General features: G+C 49.2%; 1 protein-coding gene and 1 non-coding gene across 2 annotated transcripts in view; one reads left to right on the top strand and one right to left on the bottom strand.

Annotated features, from left to right (window-relative positions):
• Window positions 1-20,486, bottom strand: part of FHOD3 (formin homology 2 domain containing 3) — a 521,276-nt gene that overhangs the window by 83,551 nt on the left and 417,239 nt on the right. Inside the window, 2 exon segments of the mRNA XM_004703087.3 lie at window positions 11,228-11,433; window positions 17,297-17,347. Of these exon segments, the coding sequence (XP_004703144.3) occupies window positions 11,228-11,433; window positions 17,297-17,347 (257 nt within the window).
• Window positions 2,978-3,080, top strand: LOC115871660. The gene has a single exon (XR_004047391.1). It is a non-coding gene; the product is annotated as a U6 spliceosomal RNA (small nuclear RNA).

The raw sequence follows: 20,486 nt of genomic DNA, 5'->3' as shown, positions 1-20,486 counted from the left end.
AAGTCTGCCTTCATCAATGTTTCTGACAGCTGGGTCCAAAGTGTCCAACTGGAATCTCTTGTCATGCACTTTCTCTTTGGAAAGATAAATGGCTGGTAGAAAGATCTGAACTTAATAAGTCTTTGGGTGGTTTCAACTGATTTCAATCTGTGATGGGGTCTCGAGGACTTTGCCAATAATTGGCTTTGTGGCAGGTCTTATGAAACCAAGGACTGGGCCAGCCCGTCCTATAATAGCTGCTCCAAAGTCTGTTGATTCCAGAGACCTCCCCAGTTCAGAGTTAATAACTCACACCATCTACTCTAAACTTGTGGTTTAATCACATAAATCTGAGAAAGGTCCCAAGAGGAAAAGCTCACAACTTTGAAAATTCTTTAGACTTGCCTTTGGAGTTGAGCCAGTTCGTACTAAGCCGTTCACTCTGATTTACCCTAGAGCACAGCTTCTCAATGTCAGGTCAATATATATTGGGGTCAGATGATGCTTGGCTGTGGGAGGCTCTCTTGTGTATTGTAGGGCTTTCAGTGACATCCCTGACCCAAGAGATTTTGTGATTCGAGACGTGACCAAATGTCTCAACTGGTGGGCAGGAGTAAGCAAAATTACTCCTGGTTGAGACCCACTGTTCCCCAGAAATATTTTCATTACAACAGGCACAAACTCAACCTGTTAACTTTTACAGAAGGAACACTTTTAATCACCAGCAAAATACGGATTGATCACTCTAATGTGCATGCCTTAAAACAAAGCCCAGCTCTGTGCTCGGATTTGTCAAGTAAGTTGGGGGGTCTAAGTCATCCCTTAAGATGAAAACCATACATAGTCAAAATTATCTCCCAAAGTCGCTTTGGGAGGTGTTGCTTTTATAGATACCATATGGATCCTACAGAATTGAAGCGACTGTTTACAGTAAGCTTTGATGCAACACCATAGGAAAGAGTGAGCCTGCAAGCACGGGCCATGTTAGCCTCACACACAATTTCTTAAACTCTCAAATCACAGCTGATGCAGCAAGTTGTTCCCACTACAAAAGGCACATGGGAAAAATAATGGCCCCAGAGAAAACAGACCCCTGTTCCTTATCTCATGGCAACTTGGGGACATGCACTGGAGGTGAATGCTAGTGAGATTATCAATACTACAGAAATTGTCATTTCTACTTCCTTCCTTTGATCCACGAGAACATGATTATAAGTGAGTTCATCTGATTAAACATGTATTTGATATGAAGCTGGGAAAATTGAATGAAAAGATAATGGCATTTTTTTCCACAATATTTTGGAAGCTCCCTTGTGTAACTCTACTGTGGACAAGCGAAACAAGCCAGTTTCAAACTAATTATTCTAACACTGATAAGTCTATGCATTCTATTACACACATACACAGAAAATGAAAAGCAGTGGAAGATTATGGTCACATTCATTCTTGAACCATCATCTTGAGCCCAGACCGTGTATCCTCACACATCAAGCCAGGTCTTGACGGCTTTCGTAAATACCTCCTCCCAAACCAGAGAAAGCATTGCTTGTCTTGGTTCAAACAGGGCCACCCAAGACTGATCCTAATACTCATTGATCCTTCCCCTCCCAATGAAGCTAATGGAACTCCTGTACTCTTGTGAATTTGGAAGACAAGCCTCCCCTCGAGAATGAAGACAGTGTCTAATTCCACACTGACAATGCGTTTAAGTGTGAGCTCTTGTCAAGTCCCGACATATCAGTGACATCAAACTGCTCCTCTGAGAAAGATTCACTAGCATTGAAAGGGACAGTCCTAAGTACAATCACCTAACAAGTATTGATTGACCTTGTGTTTCTGGTATGTGTGTTTTCTTTTTTCTTTTTCTTTTCATGCTGAGGATGTAGTGTTATTGTTAGCTGCTGCTGAGTTGGCTTCTGACTCACAGTGACCACATGCACACCAGGCACAGAACACTGATCTACAGGGCTGGTGTTTCACTGGCTGGTTTTCAGAGACCGCTCACGAGGTTTTTCTTCTAGTAGATCTTAGTCTGGAAGCTCTCTTACAACCTCTTCAGTATCACAGGCAGATCTTTGCCTCCACTGACAATGGGTTCTGGCTGCACATTTGGGTGCATCGGCTAAACATCAAACCCAAGTCTCCTGTAGGGAAGGCAAGAATTCTACTACTAAACCATCAGCGCTCATCAGCACCAAGTTCCTCTAATTTATATGTACTAATGGGACTAGGAGCAAATCTCATTCATTTAAAAAGTATTTCATATGCCAGGCACACTGCTAGGTATTAGAAACTTAGTTGTGAAATAAAAATAAGAACAACAAAGCTTCCCTAAAATATTTTTCAAGCTAAAGTGACTTCTGAAGTTATGTTGAAAGGATTTTATAAGATAAAAGAAAAAATAATGCCTAAAGAAAATATTAGTTCGTCCTACTAGGCAACTTTGACCAAGTACTATGGAACCAATTGGCCTGAGATTGGGGTCTGACTCCCACTCCCACATTTCAGTTCTCACCCTGAGTGGCTCTCCCTTCCCTTCCCTTACACCTGGTTCACCTACAGATGTGGCTTTCCATTTAGTCAGCAACCCAGTGCATCCATACTTATTTGCAAATTTATTTCTAAAGGAATAGATATCTGAAATTAGAAGAACATTCACCTAAAACCCAAACCAAATCATAGCAAGCCTTATAGGGCAGGGTAGAACGAAGTGCGCTGTGAGTTTCCTGGACTGTAACTCTTGATGGGAGAGAAACCCCATTTTTCTTCCTCAGAATGGCTGTTGATTTTGAACGGCTGACCTTATGGTTCGCAGCCTGACGCAGACCACTCTGCCACCAGGGGTGGGGACTTCAAAGGCATTCGAAGCCAATGAAGTCGGGTTGTTCTGAAGCAAAGATGGAAAGGTGTGAGGACAGGGACATCGGATGGCTGGAAGCTGAGCATCGCAAAGAGAATGGAGGAGAATGTGAAATGGTGTAAAACATGCAACCCGTGTGCTCACTTCGGCAACACATACTAAAATTGCAACGATACAGAGAAGATTCGCGTGGCCCCTGCGCCAGGATGACACGCAAATTCGCGAAGCGTTCCCTATTAAAAATTAAAAAATGCAACCGTGTCTCGGAATAGCGTGGGTAGTGATTGTTAAAAGGAAGCTTCCTTTTCTGTGTAAACTTTCACCAGAAACCCAATACATCAGACTTTTAAAAGAGCTTTCATGGCTGAAAATGCTCCACATGTTGCATGGGATTAGAGATGCACGCACATCCATTAAAGTCATGAGTCTTCCTCCTCTATGATTTAGGTGACATAGTGCGATGTAGGATGGGCTGCTAACTGCAAGGTCAGCAGTTTGAATCCACTCCGAGGAAGAAATTTGTGGTTTTCTACTCTTTCACCGATTGACAACCTTGGAAACCCAGAGGGACAATTCAGCTATGTCCTATCGGGTTGCTATGAGTCTGATTCGACTTGAGGGCCGTGAGGGAGAAACGAGTTCCGTACTGGTCTGCTAACTACCAAACTGGCAGTTCAAATTCCCCAGCCAGTCCTCAGAACGAGGACGAGGGAAGCCGTTCCCATAGAGATGGACAGTCTCAGAGTCCCTACCACACAGGACTACTATGAACTGGAACGGATTCAATGCCATGTCTGAATTATAGATAGAGATGTAATTGACACTACAAGATGGTTATTATTTTAGGGATGGGGGTGATGGGTGGTATTATAGTTAGATTTTCAGAAAGACACAGCCTCGACTTATTATACCAACTATCTGCACAAAGGAGCCCTTGCGGTGCAGTGGTTACGAGTTGGGCTACAATCCAAAAGGTCAGCAGCTTGACCCCACCAGTGGCTCCTTGGGAGAAAGGTGGGGCTTTCTGCTCTCGGAAAGAGTGACAGTCTCAGAAACCCACCGGGGCTCTTCCACCCTGTCCTACAGGGTCGCTATGAGTTGGCATAAACTTGGTGGCACATAGTTTGGGTTTTTCAAAAGTTCCCCATCATTTCTTCAGTCTGCAGAGTGGCCAGGGTAGCCACTCCTGTCTCCCATCTGTGATCCACATGTCAACCTCTCTCAGACTATGGGGGAAACAGTGTTCTCTGGAAATTCATGTGCCTGTTTCCTTTGATCATGCTTACTCATTCATTTGTTCATTCTTTCACTCGTAAAGCATTTACCACACGTCTCTTCTGCTCCGAGCCACAAAGGTGAACACAGAAGCCATTGAAGATGTCCAGACCAGAGATGTCAGGACCGATGACAAAGACTCGGGGGACAGAGAGACAGACACGGCTGACTTGCGAGAAAGGAGCAAACTGAAGCCCTGGTGCATGAGAGGGTGTGGGGAGTGAGCACTGAGGGAGGAGATGAGAATTGTGGGCATCCTTCCAGCTTAAACGACTGGACCCAAAGAGATGGACTTCCCTAGTCGAGGACTAGACTGTAAGAACAGGTTTAGGGAGGAGGGCCCATGAGTCTTTACCTGAATGGCTCTCAGATGGCACCCAGCAAGTCTGAAGTATCTGACAGATATTCATAGATGGAGATGCCTAAGGAGGCTGGATACACACCTGAGCTCAGGCAGGCCAAGCGGGGAGATAGAGATCTGGAAGGTATCAGCTTGTGGGAGGCAGCTAAAACCACAGGTGTGGTTGCAAAAGCACTGTAAGTGGGTGTGGCATGGTAGAGGGAAGGAACCCCACCACTTGGGTGGCAGGCAGTCACCGAAGAAGAGTCAGTCAAAAGACTGAGATAACTTGATGAGTGTGAGACACAATGGTGACGGGACAATGACGCTCCTGGACGACCTGAAAGAACAGTCGCATCTGAGCCGAGCTTCGCTGGATGCTGCAGGTCTCCATGCCCTGGCCGTGGGCAGACAGCAGGATTGCCAAGGCCAGGGAACCCAGGGACTCTCTTGAAAAAGTATAATTTCAAGGATGGAAAACCCAATGTGTGATCATTTTGCAGGCATTGGATCGCTGTGTACAAATGCATTCTAAGGAGGGGGGTGGGGGGAAGATGCTGAGTCGCAGAACACAGACAAGGATGCCGGAAGGAGCCAGAAAGTCATTCTTTTGTGCTGTCTGCAGGCCGAAGTTATTGCCTGGAAATGCAAACCACCCCCAGGGTGGAAGCATATTCATCCTCACAACAAGCAGAGGCCTCCCCATTGTCCAGGGAGCATTCACCCAAGAGGCCCATCCGGGCACCAGGTGCTGGAGTCCCTGTCTGGATTCAGATAAACCCATGCTCGCCTGCCCAGTGCCTGGATTTAGACGGGGGTCTTGGAGTTCCCGATGTTCTTTCTTTGTTGAAAAGAGAACACACAAGCTACCTGCTGTTTAAAAGGTCGACTTGTTGTTTACCCGTACACGTATTTTACGATGGAAACTGGGCAATACAGGCTGGGGAAAAAGGACTGCGATCCAATGTTGGAGAGCAGTTCTTCATGGTCTCTTAGATCTCTGTTATCTCAAGAGCGGAAGGACGCACAGCCTGTGTTCTGCGTGATCTTCCCGTGGCTGCTTGAATAGCAAATCGCCCTCGGAAGACAAAGATCATGTCTCCCTCCAGAGCAAAGAGATAGCTTGTTTGCTGCACAATGACCCATCCGAGTGGACTTCCAAACGTTCGTGGAAAGTGGGCCTGAAGTATATGGAACTTTTCCGTGAACTTTTTGAAGGGAAAAGGAAGGCATTGCTACTGCCTAGGATAAAAGCTTTGGCTTCTCCAAGTTGAAGTTCCTTCGGCTCCTCCCAGGTGTCACTTAGCTCTGTTTGCCTCCCCCTGCGGGAGCTGGAACTTGGAGAAACAGCATGAATGCTGATCATCTGGCTGCTACCATTGCTATGGTAACCCAGTCCTAGGTCTCTGACCCAGGAGTTCTGTGTCTTCTGCCAATGTCTGCGAAACTGCAGCAGGCTCACTTCTCAGCTGATGAGTAAACTGAAGTCTCAGGCTCTCTGCGATTCTTGACATATGACAGCTGTTGAAAACCACCGGCCTAGGTCGTATGATGTCCATTTTATGCCAACTTCCCTGATGCTACTCTGTGCCCTGGATTTACTTAAGGCTTATACATGGTCTGCTTTCATGAGGACTCGAGATTTGTAAATGTTTAAAATGCGGTGCCAGAAAACACAATGCAGCTGTGGTTCCCTACAGACTGGAAATGGAAGGGTTTCCCCCCACCCCATTCCCCAGCCCCATTTTTCTACAGACTGAGAATGTCAAGGCAGCAAAGCCAGTGATTTGCCAAGGCTCTCAATAAAGGCCCATAGCAGGTGTTGTTGGCAAAGCCTTGGCCTCAGGTAGGGTTCCTGAGAGATTGTCTAATTGACCATCTGGCATGAAGTAGTGGCAGTCAGGTGAGTTATAGAGAGGTGGGGCAGCCCTGAGTCACACAACCACAAGGAATCCAGTATCTTGCCAATTCATAAATTATTGGGCTGGAGGTGCCCAAAGCTTTTATGCAAGAAACCCAGCATGCACCAGGCTGATGACTGACAACAGTCCAGGGCTACTGGGCCAGATGGAACGAGGAGCCCAGATGTTTCTGATTGCAGCCATGTGAGTCAGGTAACCCAGGAGAGTGGGCACACAGAAAGGAGACTCAAAGCATGCTCTGTAACAAAGGTGAGCGATGCTCAGTCCAGGACTGGCAATGGTGATGACAGTCGTGATGATGAGTGGTTACTATGTGGAAAACAATTGCTCATTTACATGAATGGAGCATTCCATGAGACAACTAACTGTATATTGTACACTTCAGTGCCAGGTTTGGGACGCAGACGGTCATAGGAATGGCTATGCCTGTCGTCATTTTAAATGCTTGGATCTGAAGGGGGTTTCGGTAAATGCCTCGAGGTGAGTGTGGGGAATCGGTTATGCTGTGTCGGCCATATTTTATACCTCCAGGGCCAAACAATGAGACATTTGGAAACACCTAGAAATTCAAGCACAGGAGGCAAGAATCATTAACCCTGAAAGAAAATTCATACAGTAGGGCAAAATTTTCTAATGTATCACCAAAGCATCATTTCTGGGTACAATATGGACACAAAAGCTCGCCGTTATATTTGTGCTCGTGGCTATGGTCAGGGGTGAAAGTCACTTGGAAGCTCTTGATGATGCCTCCTTCTCCGGGAAAGGCCAATCTCTGCCCGCAGCCCAGGAAGGACCCAAGTATGACTGAGAGGGAGGGAGCAAGGAGAGAAGACAGTGCAGCCCACAGTAGTCAGCAAGCCCAGAACGCCTGCAGGGCCACCCCCGCCATCGGGTTATCCGATGAGGATTCCTCTTGCTTTATTTCCATCCCACAGATGGTCTGGATCTATTATTACCTGTTATGATAGTAAGTTACACCTTGGTATATTGATTTCACCGAGGGATGCAGAAAATAAATTAAAATCGAAGCCTTTGCCTTCGAGCCAATTCCCTATGTTACGGAGGCAATCTACTCCAGAGCGGTTTTGTTTGTTTGTGTTTGTTCTTTACTGGCTATAATTTTTATAGAAGTAGATCCACAGGCCTTTCTTCCATGGCACCTATGGGCGGGTTCAGCCTGCCAAGCTTCAGGTTAGTAGTTGAATGTGAATCATTTGCGCCCAATCCTCTGAGCCACATTGACGGACTTCACCTCCACAGAGACACACACGGAAGAAGAGCACACCCTTTGATCCGAGTAGTGCGAATAGTTCAGCTGTTTCTCGAGCCATCTGTGAGGTTTTGACAGTCATCAGGAAATGGACTTATGAGACACATAATCTGATGAACACCATCAGGGCTTAGATTGAGAATGAGGCCACTCAAAGGAAGGGATGAAGAACGAGGCTGAGCCATGTTTACCGCAACATTGGACAGACTCTCTCCATCAATCAGAGTGCAGTGCAAATGGGAGCACATGGGGATCTCTTTTTTCCTCCAAGGAGCCGCCCGGGGAATGATACACACATGCACAGAATGCCTGTAGTGTGCACAGGAGACTAACTCGAGAAGGGGTGGCGTGGTTCACACACAGCAGCCCCACATGGTGCGCACACGTTGTCTGTGCCATGCTCACTTCTCATGTGGGCCTGGTAGAGTCACAGAGGAAAACGCTCAGAACTTCATCGCTCAGTCCACGCAGTCTTGGGACAAACATCTGCCGCGAGCCACAAGAGGGCCAGATGGAGAAATAATTCAAGCACACATTGACTTGACGGTGGGGGTTGTGGCATAATTTACACAAAAGTTACAGCAGATTTAGCTGAGAAAGCTTTTGGCTGAAAGATCTGACTAGATGACATAAAATGTTATTGGTATTTTACCATTAGCCCCTTCTTCTTTTTAAATATTTCTTGTAAGGGGCAAGGAAATGTAGTTACTAATGTTTTCATGTCTTGTGCTTTGAAACCTTTTCCAGAATCTGAGTAAGGCGCTTTAACGAAAAGAATACACACACTGACCTTTGGGCCTGAGTTTGATAGATATTATTTCTCCCCTTTTTTGTTGGGGTGTGGTTCTTAAACGTAGGCAGCAGTGTTTGCAGGTATTGGGGAGTGAGATGGTGTGGCCATGGCCACAGCCTGGTCCCATAATTCCACACTAAATGGCTGAGACAGGAGCATAGAGACTGTGGTCAACCCCATGCCCACAGACCTTACGCAAGTCCCCCAGTGTCTCTGAGACTTGATAAACTACGGATCATAACATCTGTTCTATTTACTCAGATGCACAGCAAGGGATTAGATAGGTTTGGGGGCAGGTGGGGTGGTGTAGAGTAAGTATGACAAGAACAGAAGGCACATTATTAGCATATGATTCCAGAAGGTCAAAGAGTGAAAAAAGAGTCAGTCCCTGGCATGCTTGGACTATATAAAGTCAGGTGTTTGGGGCAGGACAAACATCTGGATGTGTGATCATACTTTTTATTCTTCCTCCAGATGCCGGGGCATTATAACTGTGAGGGATAAACAAAAAACCAAAAAAGAAAGGAAGGAAGGAAAATTGACTTTGAACCTTTGAAAAAGGGACCTGGTAGGAATAACAGACTATTGATTAGAAAGGAGTGGAGTGCTTCAAAGAACACTAGCAGACTAGGCTGAGAACAACCTTCCTGCCCAACCTAACTCTGCATTTCAGCCTTAAGGGCAAAACTCTCTGCATCTGAGGGGAGTCTCCCTCGGCAGTTCTTGGAGACCATCCTCTTAGAACATTTCTGTTCCCACATCTACAGATTCCACAAGGAGGCCTGGTAGTGCAAATGGCTAAGCAATCAGGGGCTAGCTGCAAGACTGGCAACTTGAAACACCCCCCCCCCACCCCCAGTGGCTCTCCCTGGACATGTGCTTTTGGAAGGATTACAGCCAAGAAAACCCTCTGGAGCAGTGGTCCTCTGCCATTCACAGGGTGTCACTATGAGTCAGAACCCAACAGCCGCTTCACGGGCAGTGTTATCATTTCGTCACAGCTTAAGACAAGGGAGGCAGAATATTTTGCTGGCTTCCGACAGATGTGGCTCATACTACACACATGATAAAGAGCTCTTTAAACTTCTCCAAGACCTACTATTATTTTTTTTGGCGGGCCAAGACCAAAATATGCCATAGCATGCAATTGCATCGACTGCAATGATGTCTAAATCCAGGCCCAGTATTCCTTTGGTGAGCTATACAGCCCTCATGCGTTGAGCCAAACTTCCCTCAGGCTCACTCAATGCCTTCTTTGAAGGAAAACAACCCTTGCCATTTATCTTCCTGAAAATGTCTGGGAATGACTTTGTATCACCCCACAATATATATTGTGTCTATGCCAAATACGACTCTGTTTTCTTGGTGACATTTGAAACATTTTGTCACTGGACAAAGCATTTGAGGAGCTGTCTCTTTACCACATCAAGTGGAAAGAAAGTCTAAGGTCAGCATGACCCTTGCAGATGCTGACAAGCCCCTCTGTTTGGGGGCTACCCTGGGCTTCCCCGTGCAGACCACCATTCTGTGAACGGTTGGACGTATGAATCATAAGCGTCTAAGAGTGCCAAGATTAAGTGCTGAACCACACAATTACAAGGGGAGGACTCTTTTTTTTTCTTCTTTTTCCTCTTCTTCTTTCATTTGGCTCTAGAAATACCATGACTTAGATCTAGCGATGATAAAAAGGCAAGGTTTGGAAACATTGGGCTCTGATAGAACAGTCTGTTTTCCTGATTCTCAGTATTTTTAAGACCAATCATTACTCATCTCTGGCCCAGCCATCTGCCGGGGACGATCTTCCATGGCGCCGAGCACTGGGGTGACTGGGCAGATGGAAAGCTGCAGTGCAGCCAGCCTGCTCCTGTGAAGGAGCCCTGGGGCTTGGAGAGCCAGGGGAGAACTGGATGGACGCTATCGTTCCATTACATCCAGTTCTGCTGAGGTCTCCGAGTTCTCCCTTGTTTCAATCAAACGCTGCACCATATTTAGTCAACACTCCTGGAGTGAAAGGCTTGGTGTGTCTGTTTTCCTCCGTTGGCTAAGCCTACAACTGGCTGCAAACCATAACACTCGATGATTAAACCAGACATGGATCGCTGCAGGGCTAAGCAACAAGCACTGAGTGGGAGCCTGGGTCCGAGCGCTGTCTTTTGCACTGACATGCAAGAAAAGGGACCCACTGCACGCAGGGTGATCAGGAAACCACGGATGGGTGAGCATGCAATGGACAACATTGTTGTTTTTCTCCCAATGGAGCTAAGGTGACAAGACATTTCACCAGGGGGCAGGGGAGGTGTTCTGTCTGCCCATAGCTGGGTGCACACATATACCCAAACATACCAGGTGCCAGCAATTTCCACTGTATTGAAATTTTTCTTCAATATTGAAGTTTGTTTTTCACTCAGGCCACCTCTTCCTCTTTTGTTGACTTTAATTAAGTCAATTCTCCATCAATACAATTTAAACCAGACCAACGGATTCCTTATGGCAGGCACAGTCAAAGGGGGGCAGGTCCACATAGCTACATCACAAAGCACTAAGCTCATCCTATGGGATTGCGGATTGAACGGCCAAGTCAGACTCCTATGATCTACAGTCATACATGGACAACTGCATTTGCCTTCAGACCGACAGCCCGCACACCAGGCACTCTTTTATTTATCCTGAGCTGCTGTTTCTGTCCTGGTCCCCACCCAGGAGTCCTTAGGGAACAAGCCTGCCTAATGGCAGGCCATCACTCCGCCCGCGCCTGCGCCCCCCCACCCCCCCCTGTCCCTGCACTTACCTTGGGGATGCTGAGGTGTTCTGGGGGAGGAGGGTGGTGCTGAGCCAACCTCCTGTGCATCTAGAGACGAAGGGCTATGACTTGCAGAGGCAGGGGCTGCTGGCGAGGTCAGGTCCAAGGAGAGGTCGGCTCTCCCCCGGCTGGCGCTCCGGCTCCTCAGTTCCTTCTCATGCGCCTCGGCTGCCAACTGCTCCAAGTATTTGTATCTGAAAGTGAAATTCCAAAGGGTTTCCGTAAAAGAGAGAGAGAGAGAGAGATGGAGAAAGAGAAAGAAAGAGGAACGGGTGGCGGGCGCTTGTTTATGGACGAACACCTGCAGAATGAGCCGGTTCCCTGATGCACCGCGCACAGCGCAGAGCCGACTGGAGGATCCGCCTGACAGAAACACGCCCAGCCCAGCCAAGATGCTGCTGATTAGCACACCCGCACCATTCATAACAGTGCAGACGCTAGGGGAGAGGCACCGTCACACGCACCCCCCGCCCCACCCTCACCCCGGCCTCTCTGGAAGAATCCGATGCTGCTCTTTCAGGTGACATCTGCACAAATATGCGAAGCAGCAAGTATGGCCATCAAATAGCCCCAGATGGTGACAGCTGAGAGGCAACTGCTCTGGGCGTCCACAGCTGTGCGGTGGGAGGGAGGGGCACCTCAGTGCAGTGCTGAGAGCCACTAGATACGGCGAGGGGCTGTTTGGAGCCAGTCACCCTGAGTTTCTGAACCTGCTTCACTGCGAACAGCCGTGCCCGGGAATTCACTTTGTTCTCTCAGCGTCGACCATGGAAAGTTTAAAAAAAAATTTTTTTTTATTCTCAAATATTTCTGAGTCGGACGCAGACATCCAATAGCTGGGACCTGACGTCACATGTAGTTTATTCATCAAAGTCAGTTTAAAAGAACAAAGATACATCTGTTTTGCATTTCAGGCAGGCAGAACCCACTAACTGTTTATTAAGACCAGCTACCAATCATCTTGCTCACAGCGCACTTTATAGAGCAGACCAAAATAACTTTGAAATGTGCGCTGCTTCCAGATGTCTGCTAATTTTACCCACCATTATTTGCGCAGAAATAAATTTACGAATTCAGCAGGAGCAGGTTTCTGACCATCTTGCCCAAAAATGAACTCTGAAACCACTTCGGGACCCTGCTCCGTCTCCTTTAGGCCTCCAAGCACTGGCCTGGCCTCCTCTCACCAGAAAAGCCCCCGGTTCTGGCCTTCCCAGCCTCCACCCGTCACTGGTCCTTAATCCAGTCTGATCACAGAGGCAGAGCACCCACTTAGGACCTTTAAGAACGCTGGGTCTAGAGCCCAAGCATCCTATCTCCTGTCCCTAAAGGACTTGTGTTTCCCCACATGTCTTCACCACTCCCTCCCCCAGGCAGCCAATGGCAGCCTGCCCTGCTAGTCAAGTTCACATGTGCGTCTCCCCCTGCAAAGCCGACCTTGACCACCACAGCTGGAGGTGATCATAGTCTTGGCTCGGAACTCATGTTGGATATGCAGCCCATTCAGCTCGGATGGCATTTTACATCGACTGTCTGGCATCTCCAAGCAGCATTTCATAGGCCCACCTCTGTGTTTTCAACAAGCAGGTGATGAGATTCTGAGAGCAAGAAGGTGGTCAGCCTTTTATCTTTTCCCGAAGCACCCTGCCTTTATCAGAGGTTGTTGGCCAACAAGCCCAGCCCGCGGGTGGACCTGCAGGCTGCAACAGCAGCCGGGCAGAGGCACCCGCTAGGTTTTCTGGGGTGGCAGCCTGCTTTCATGATGAACCCTGTGATGGCTCTGGGCTCCCAGACTCTGGTGGTGTGGGGCATAGCTGCTACCTGTCACACAGGACCACTACCCAGAGGGGAAGATGCAGAAAGCCTGTACTTGGCTGGCTGGCGACGTCAGCTCTCCAAGGCTAGGCAGGGTGGGGGTAAACTCAGGAGCCTGTTTCTGGAGTCTGCTCAGACCAGCAAGGAACACCCCCCCACACACACACAAACACACACACACACATACACAAACACCCCCCCTGCCATGCAAATGACCCAAACCATGGGACCTTGGGAGAAAGTGATCTTAGGGGGAAGAGCCGAAGCCTCAATGGCAGGCAAGTGGTAAATGGGGTGGGGGTGGGGGGCGCTGAGGCCTAGGAGGGGCTGGTGAGCACAGGGATTCCCATGCTGAGTCTGTCTTCGGCCAGAGCAGATGGGGGCGGCATACAAATAAGGGGCCCTGGGCCAGTACCAGAGATGGGGGCCGTGCCACAGGAAGGGAGTGCCACAGCAAAACCAGCATCCAAGGGGAGTGGCGGTCTCACCTGTAAGGCAGACCCATTGAAAACGTTTATCTTTACTGGCTCCGCCCAGCCCCTGCCCTCTACCTACCCTTTCTGGTGGGCAACTGGGGCTGGCCATTGCTGGCTGGCAGCCAAAGGGTTCACTTCAACTATCAGGGGTTCTCTAGGGATTGCTGATCCCAGAGTCTGGGTAGATATGACTGACAGGGAATGTCTGGTTCTTCCCAGCACTCTCTGTTCCTATGCAAGTCTTCTGGAGAGAGCATGAGGCAGAGGAAGCAAGGGTTTAACTTGCACTGCCCCACGGAGTGCAGCTACATATGCAGTGCACAGGAAGGGCAGGGGAAGGGGCCAGGCAGGTAGAGGTCCCCAGACTCCTGAAGAAAATCAGCTGTAGGGTTCACCTGCACTGGGCCGGAGTGGCGAGGGGGAATGGGATGCCAGAGGGCCGAGACCTGGTACTGAGAGCTCTATAGCTCAGCCACCCTCTGCTATGTCAGCCTCCACCATCCTTGTGGGGAGGAAGTCAGAGAGTGAGTCTCAGTGCCACATGCCCTCAAGGGTCCCTGGGAGCCCTGCAAGCCATGTGGTGCCTGAGAGCCCGCACAGACCCTGGGAGCAGAGCACTCTGGGTTTGCTGGCCACACACTGCCACCTCAAGAGGAGACTTTCCACCTATCTGGGCATCACCGTCATGTCCCCACACAGCCTTTCTCCCCCTGCACCATGTATAAGGTGACCAGATGTCCCGCTTTTGGTGGGACAGTCCTGATTTTTAACAATTTTTCCTGCGTCCTGCGGCATTTTTAAAAAGTCCCAATTTTTGGAAAGAATGCATGACAAGCTAGGGTATACGGTTTTTGGCTGCCATGTGGCTATTTCACCAGGATATGACTTTTATCAATGGTGTCCCCCTTTTGTCCCGCTTTACCAATGTTAATATCTGGTCACCTTAACCATGTACTTATTTGTTCCCCCTTTCACCCATTTATTGAATGAACATTTGTCAAGTGCCCGTCGTGGGCTAAGAACTGCAAGCATGGGGCACCTGGGATATGATCGTGAACGAGGCGCGATCCCACTCTGGGGCTGCTCAGAGACGGGCAAATACAACATTGGGATGAACTCAAGCGTGGGCTGGGAGGACTAGGGGGGAGAGGGGGATGGATAGGCAGGTTCTGTCTCTTCCTAGGGGGCCCTGTGAAACCCCTACTGTCGGCAGGCTGACTTAGCTAACCCTAAACACAAGCACTGATGACCCTGCCTTGCCACCGCCCTACTCAGAACCCCCCCTTCCCTCCTACCCCAACGTGGCTCCCTCCAACTTCGACTCTCCAGTCCTCAGTCCTCTGAAGCCAAAAAGCTGAGAGTCCTTTTATTGCTTCACAGACCACTTTTTGGCACAGTTTCCAAAATCCTAGCCCAGGCTCAGTCCTTCGCTTCACGCTCTGCCCCCATGACCCCCGCTTGCCGTACCCACGCTTGCTCTCCATATCCCATCATCCCCCCACAGCCAAGCAAATCCCCAAAGGGCCCCTCTGCCCACCCAGCTTCCCCACCCTGCCTGGATCTCCCTCTTCCCTCCCACCCTCTGCTACAACCTGCAGTGTACAAAAGCGGAATCAATCACAGCGTGAGCTTAGATGGTCATTCCGTCCCATAGCAGTGCAATGGTTCTCCTGGCTACAGGTGCAGGAGGCCCGCCCCCGGGCCCTCTGCTGTGATGATCCTGCTGTGATACAGTCTTCTGAATCAAAGGTAAGACACACGAGACCCAACACACACGCCCAGTGCTGGCTGGCAGAATGAATGGACGGAGCCCTCTCCCTGACCCCCGGGCCTCTTTCCACCTCTGATCTCCAATTCATCTTCCCGCCCATTCACTAATCCTGGTTGAGCTGGAAATCTGCTTTGACTTACTGGGAGCCTACTGGAAATTTTCCTGGCTTACTGGGAACCCCCAACAGCCTTCCAAACAAGAGCGAACTTCTCTCTCTTGTCACCAGGTCATTCAAGAACGAACCAACCAGGAAAAGAAGCTGGTCCAAACCAAAGGTGAACCCAAATTTCTGCATCCACAGTAAGGTGAGCAGCAAGGGAAGGACCCCCTCGATCATGCCTGCCCTGCACCAGTGAGGAAGGCCTAGGCCATGGGGACAACACGGCCAGGCCTATGGACAGGACAAAAGGCAAGGAGCGGCAAACTCATTCGCACACTCTTTCCAGGTGGACTGGGAGAATGCTTGAAAACACAGCAATGAGTCATACCCAGATGATGCTGGCTTCGAAAGGCGGGTAGCATCTTGTGATCATCTGGGCCAGCTCAGAACAGTCCAGTGTCCGGCACCCAGCTGCCCAGGGCGTCCCTGCCACAGCAGCTCCATGTAGGTATAACCTGACGGTTCACTTGTCAAAAGCCCAAAGAAATTCAGGTTCTAGGGAAAAAGAAGTCTACCCTTCTCAACTCAAGGACAAACACAGGTACTAATTAGTGACAGGGCAGCTTCTTCACCTGCCTTCTCCCCTCCCTGCCTGCTGGCCACCATTGGTTATGAGGACAGCACCAATCACAGTCGTGGGAGAGCAACGCCATCGCCTCCCCTTGTGCTGCCGACAGGCACACTTTTAATTGAACCCAGGCAATAGCTGCGCTTCCTGCAGACTGCCCTATTTGGTTGCTCTTGCCTACAGGAAAAAAAATAGCACAATTTCACTTTTCATTGGCCTGGTCCAGAGATTCTAAGGTTCACAGCTGGCGCACATATATTTAAAAAAAAAAGAAGAAAAAAGAGATCAGCCTTTTTCCTTCTCTCCAAGCAGTAATCCCATCTAGTGGTAGAGGGAGCAACTGCAGGTTGCCTAGTGCGAGGCAAAATCTTACCTTTTGCTGGGTAGACTCGCCAATAAGTTTCCTTTGCTTATCTACATTGATCACCACAAACACACACACACACACACACACTTTGTATGGTCACACAACAAACACACTAATGCTGAGTCTCCTATGGGGATTCAAACCACGTTGCCATGGAAGCGACTGTGGCAAGGCCATTTTAAATAAATTAAAAAACCTGACCGTTATTTATTGATTGATTTCACATCCTTTTGCTGATCACCTACCATGTTCCAAGCCCTGCGGTGGGCACTGTGCACACCAAGGAATGGTTTCTTCCGAACAAACAGGAACTGGGTACAGGTGGGGAGGTGGTGGGCGGGGCCCAGCAAGTGACAGGTTCATGCCTGTGCCTGGCACTCTGCTGGCACCCAGCCCCGAGGGTGTGCTCAGATGGCTGCTGAAGGGAGGTGGGACAAGTGGCCTTGGAGGCACGTGGCAGGGATGCCTAGCCCCGCCTCAGTCGTGGTCAGGGTACGGGTAGTTAGAAAGCACACCATATATCAGAAGGGCCTAAAGACCTACTCCCCCCAAGTCGGCCTATGAAAACGCTGTGGATCACAATAGCCGAGCCCCACCGTGCCCGCAGGGTGGCTGATGCGAGGGCTGCTAACAGCCACATGTACACTTCCAGAAGAGATCTGGGAGCGGTGACCCACACATGCCACACCAAAGCACGATAAAGCTGTGTTGTCCTGGGACATTTTGACAAAAAATAAAGCCACAAGGATGTTTTACTCTGCAAAATGCCAGTTACCCAAGGTCTCCGGTGTCTGAGTGGGAGCTGTTATGTTTTAATTAGTACAGTCTCTCCGCGCCATGCTTGGGTAGGAATGCAAAGTCACGTGCCATTAGGTGAGCAAAGGAAAAAAGAGGTGTACAAACCTTTCTTCTCGTGCTTGTCTTTGCTCTTCTCTCTTGTCTAAATATTCCCGGCTGATGGAAGGACACAGGGGAAACAAAACAGGGAAGGGCAGTAACATCATTAGCTGGGTCGAACATAGCCAAGAAATGACCTACGGTCTACCATGGACGCCTGCTGTTGCTGCAAGGGCACATGGTTAAAGATCAAGGCTAAAGTCTGTTGTGCCAAATACAACAGATTGTCCAGCCCAGGATGGTCTGCTCTGCCTCCACCCCTTCCCCTGCTCTCCCTACCCCCCACCCCACCAGCCTTGGTTTCGGTGCTGTAGTCGCTGCACACTCTTGGTTTGCGCAGTTGCTTGTGTCTGCACCCAGTTGCCCAGCTCTGTCCAATCGCAGCACGTTACTTTTTGTTACTGCTAGTCGGTTTACAGCCTGAATCTCAGATGGAAAGCTGAGTGGACAGGCTCCTCTCCTTGGACCCTGCATTTCCCCGAAGAATGCCAACATCTGAGTTCTCTCCACTGGACATCAGAGTGCAGGATAGGCCTTCTGCCCTGTGCTGCTCGCGGGGCTGGAGGTGAAGGGCAGCGAGTCAGAGATACGAAGGAAAGTGAGGCGGGGAGGCAGAAGCAGCGGCAGGAAGGCTTGGGTGGGTTTGTTATGAATAAACATCTGTCTTCATGACTAGAAACATGTTACTGTCGCCAGGAAGCTAAAGGCCATGTTTCACCACATAATGAGACACGGGAAGAGGCTCAGGGCAAATGCACAAGCAAGGCGAACGCGTCACCAGGTGGTGCTGAGTTGGTTTTGCTGCGCATTGACCTTACGCACGACAGAGCGAAGCCCTGCCAGCCTCGCCCTGTGCCATCCGCACAATCCTTCCTTACGTGTGGGCCCAGTGTTGCAGGCATCTGTGTGACTGTCTGATGCGAAAGGGCCAAGACCTTGCCCCTCGCAGATCACTAAGGCCTAGATCATGGATCAACAGGTGTATGATTTCATTTTTGATGACTCTTCCTTGATTCTTACTTTTGACGGTACATGTTCTCTTCCAATTATTAATGAACTGTTCCTCTTATTTTGAATTATGGTTTATCAGCAAGTGACGGTCCCCACAGCTTTGCTCCAACCACATCACTGAGGTCAGCTTCACTTTGAGGAGGCAGCTCTTCCTCGGAAGCGTTTTGAGGTTTTCAATGCCTAGCACTACTACCAGACAATATTCCAATGGCATTTACAAAGCTTTAGCTGTCTAATATGTGCAGCAGTTCTCCAGTTCTTTCTTCCTACTCTGCCTTAATCTGGAAGTTCTGCTGAAACCTGCCTACCCTGAGTGACCCTGCTTGATAAATACCAGTGGCACGGTTTACAGAATCATAGCTACATGCAAGCCACTGTAGTGTGACAAGCCTAAGGAATAAGCCACAGGTGAACAACTTGAACCACTGAAATGGCCTGTCAGGCGTTTGTCTAATTGCAGGAACTGAAGGCCCAGCCAATTGGGTAATTTCAGGAACTATTTTATGAATGAACAATTTTATGAATGAACTAGTTTATGAATGGAGTCAGACGTTGGGTTGCTCATCACAAAGTCAGCAGTTCAAAAACCACCAGCCACTCCTCGGGAGAGAGACAAGGTTTTCTCTCGCTCCAGTAAAGAGTTACACACTCAGAAACCCACAGGGGCCCTTCTTCCCTGTCCTATGGGATTGGCATGAGTCAGTGGTGGTAGTGAGCTGTTTTTTAAAACAATTTTACAAATCTTTCCCTGATTTCTGCTTGAATTTCTTTGCGTCCACGCCCCAGCTTGTAGCATGGTCCTGGAGTCAGCATGGCCAAAGAGGTGCTTATGGCCTGTCCTGACGAGCAGCATCCCTTCCCGGACAAGGGCCATTTTACCAGAGTCATTTTATTTGTAAATGGCAAATAAAGCACACTGGGGACCTCGAGTGAATGATGACCGGTTATAAGCACAGGCTCTGACGACAAACTGCCTGGGCCTAGCCTTTACTCTGCCACCTTCATTTTCTATAAGACGGGGCCATACGAGCATCTCCCTTCTGGAGCTGGAGTGCGAGAGAAGTGGGTTACACACAGAAGTAAGGAAAAGTGTCCCTGGCACATTGCTCAGTCCTGTGAGCACCAGTGCAGATTCCGCTTTGATTGCAGCCTTGCCCCGCCCTCTATAAGAGATGCCCCATGAACAAACTCGCTGTGCGTGCTGGAGTCTCTGCATTTCCCACCCATCAGAATCCATGCTGCTACCCCGTGACAAGATCTCCCAGAAAGCCACGAATCTAGAAGCAGTTATCCCATCCTTGTGGTTTTATAGGAAGCCCTGGTGGCACTGTGGTTACGTGGTGGGTTGCTAAGCTGGAGGTCAGCATTTCTAAACCACCAGCTACTCCTTGGAAGAAAAATGAGGCTTTCTACTCCCATAAAGAGTTCCAGTCTCAGTAACTCTCAGGCACAGTTCTAGCCAGTCCTACACGGTGGCCATGAGTCAGAATCGACCCAATGGCCATGGGTTTGGTTTTTGGGTTTTATAAACCAGTCTTTCCCAAACTGTCACAACTTCAGAAGGGCTCAGTGAAGTCTGACGACTCATGGACATTGGTGCAGCTCCCTCGCCTGTAGCCACGAGAGAGCCAGCATTCCACCCACATCCTCCAGGCATTTGCTTTCACATAGAAGAAGTGAGTTTTGGTTACAGCGGTTTCTAACTCAGCCCATGATTCGATCATTTCTACAATGCCACAGAATCCTGGTGGCTACTGAGAGAACAAACTCCCACGTTAGCAGTTCTCTGCATCTGCATAGACCCTGCTCTCCATGCCTGGTAGATTTAAATAGGAGGAATCAGTGGGAACGTTGTTGGACAGACAAATGGAACGGGCCTTCGCTAGGTGTTGGAATTATCTCGATGACAGTGGTGGGCATGTCTTTGGTCCCAGGAGGTGGTGATAGGGTTGAAAATGGAAAGAATGTGGATGCTCTGGAGGAGGAAGGGTGAGGCTATGGGAAAGAGCAGACAAGGGGATAGGAAGGGGGTTCTGGAAGAGGAGGAGAAAAGGGATGAATCAGGAAGACTTGAGCGTTCCATGGTCCATGAAGCCCAGCTCAACATGCAGGGATGGAGGGAGGCTGACGGAGAGGATGGGGAGAATGGACAGACATTGTTGAGATCAGGGGGACAATGGGCTGC

This window comes from Echinops telfairi, unplaced genomic scaffold (genome assembly GCF_000313985.2).
Source record: "Echinops telfairi isolate 266 unplaced genomic scaffold, ASM31398v2 ScPeMD7_7400;HRSCAF=8409, whole genome shotgun sequence".
NCBI lineage: Eukaryota > Metazoa > Chordata > Mammalia > Afrosoricida > Tenrecidae > Echinops > Echinops telfairi.
This window is presented reverse-complemented; position numbering and strand designations above follow the sequence as displayed.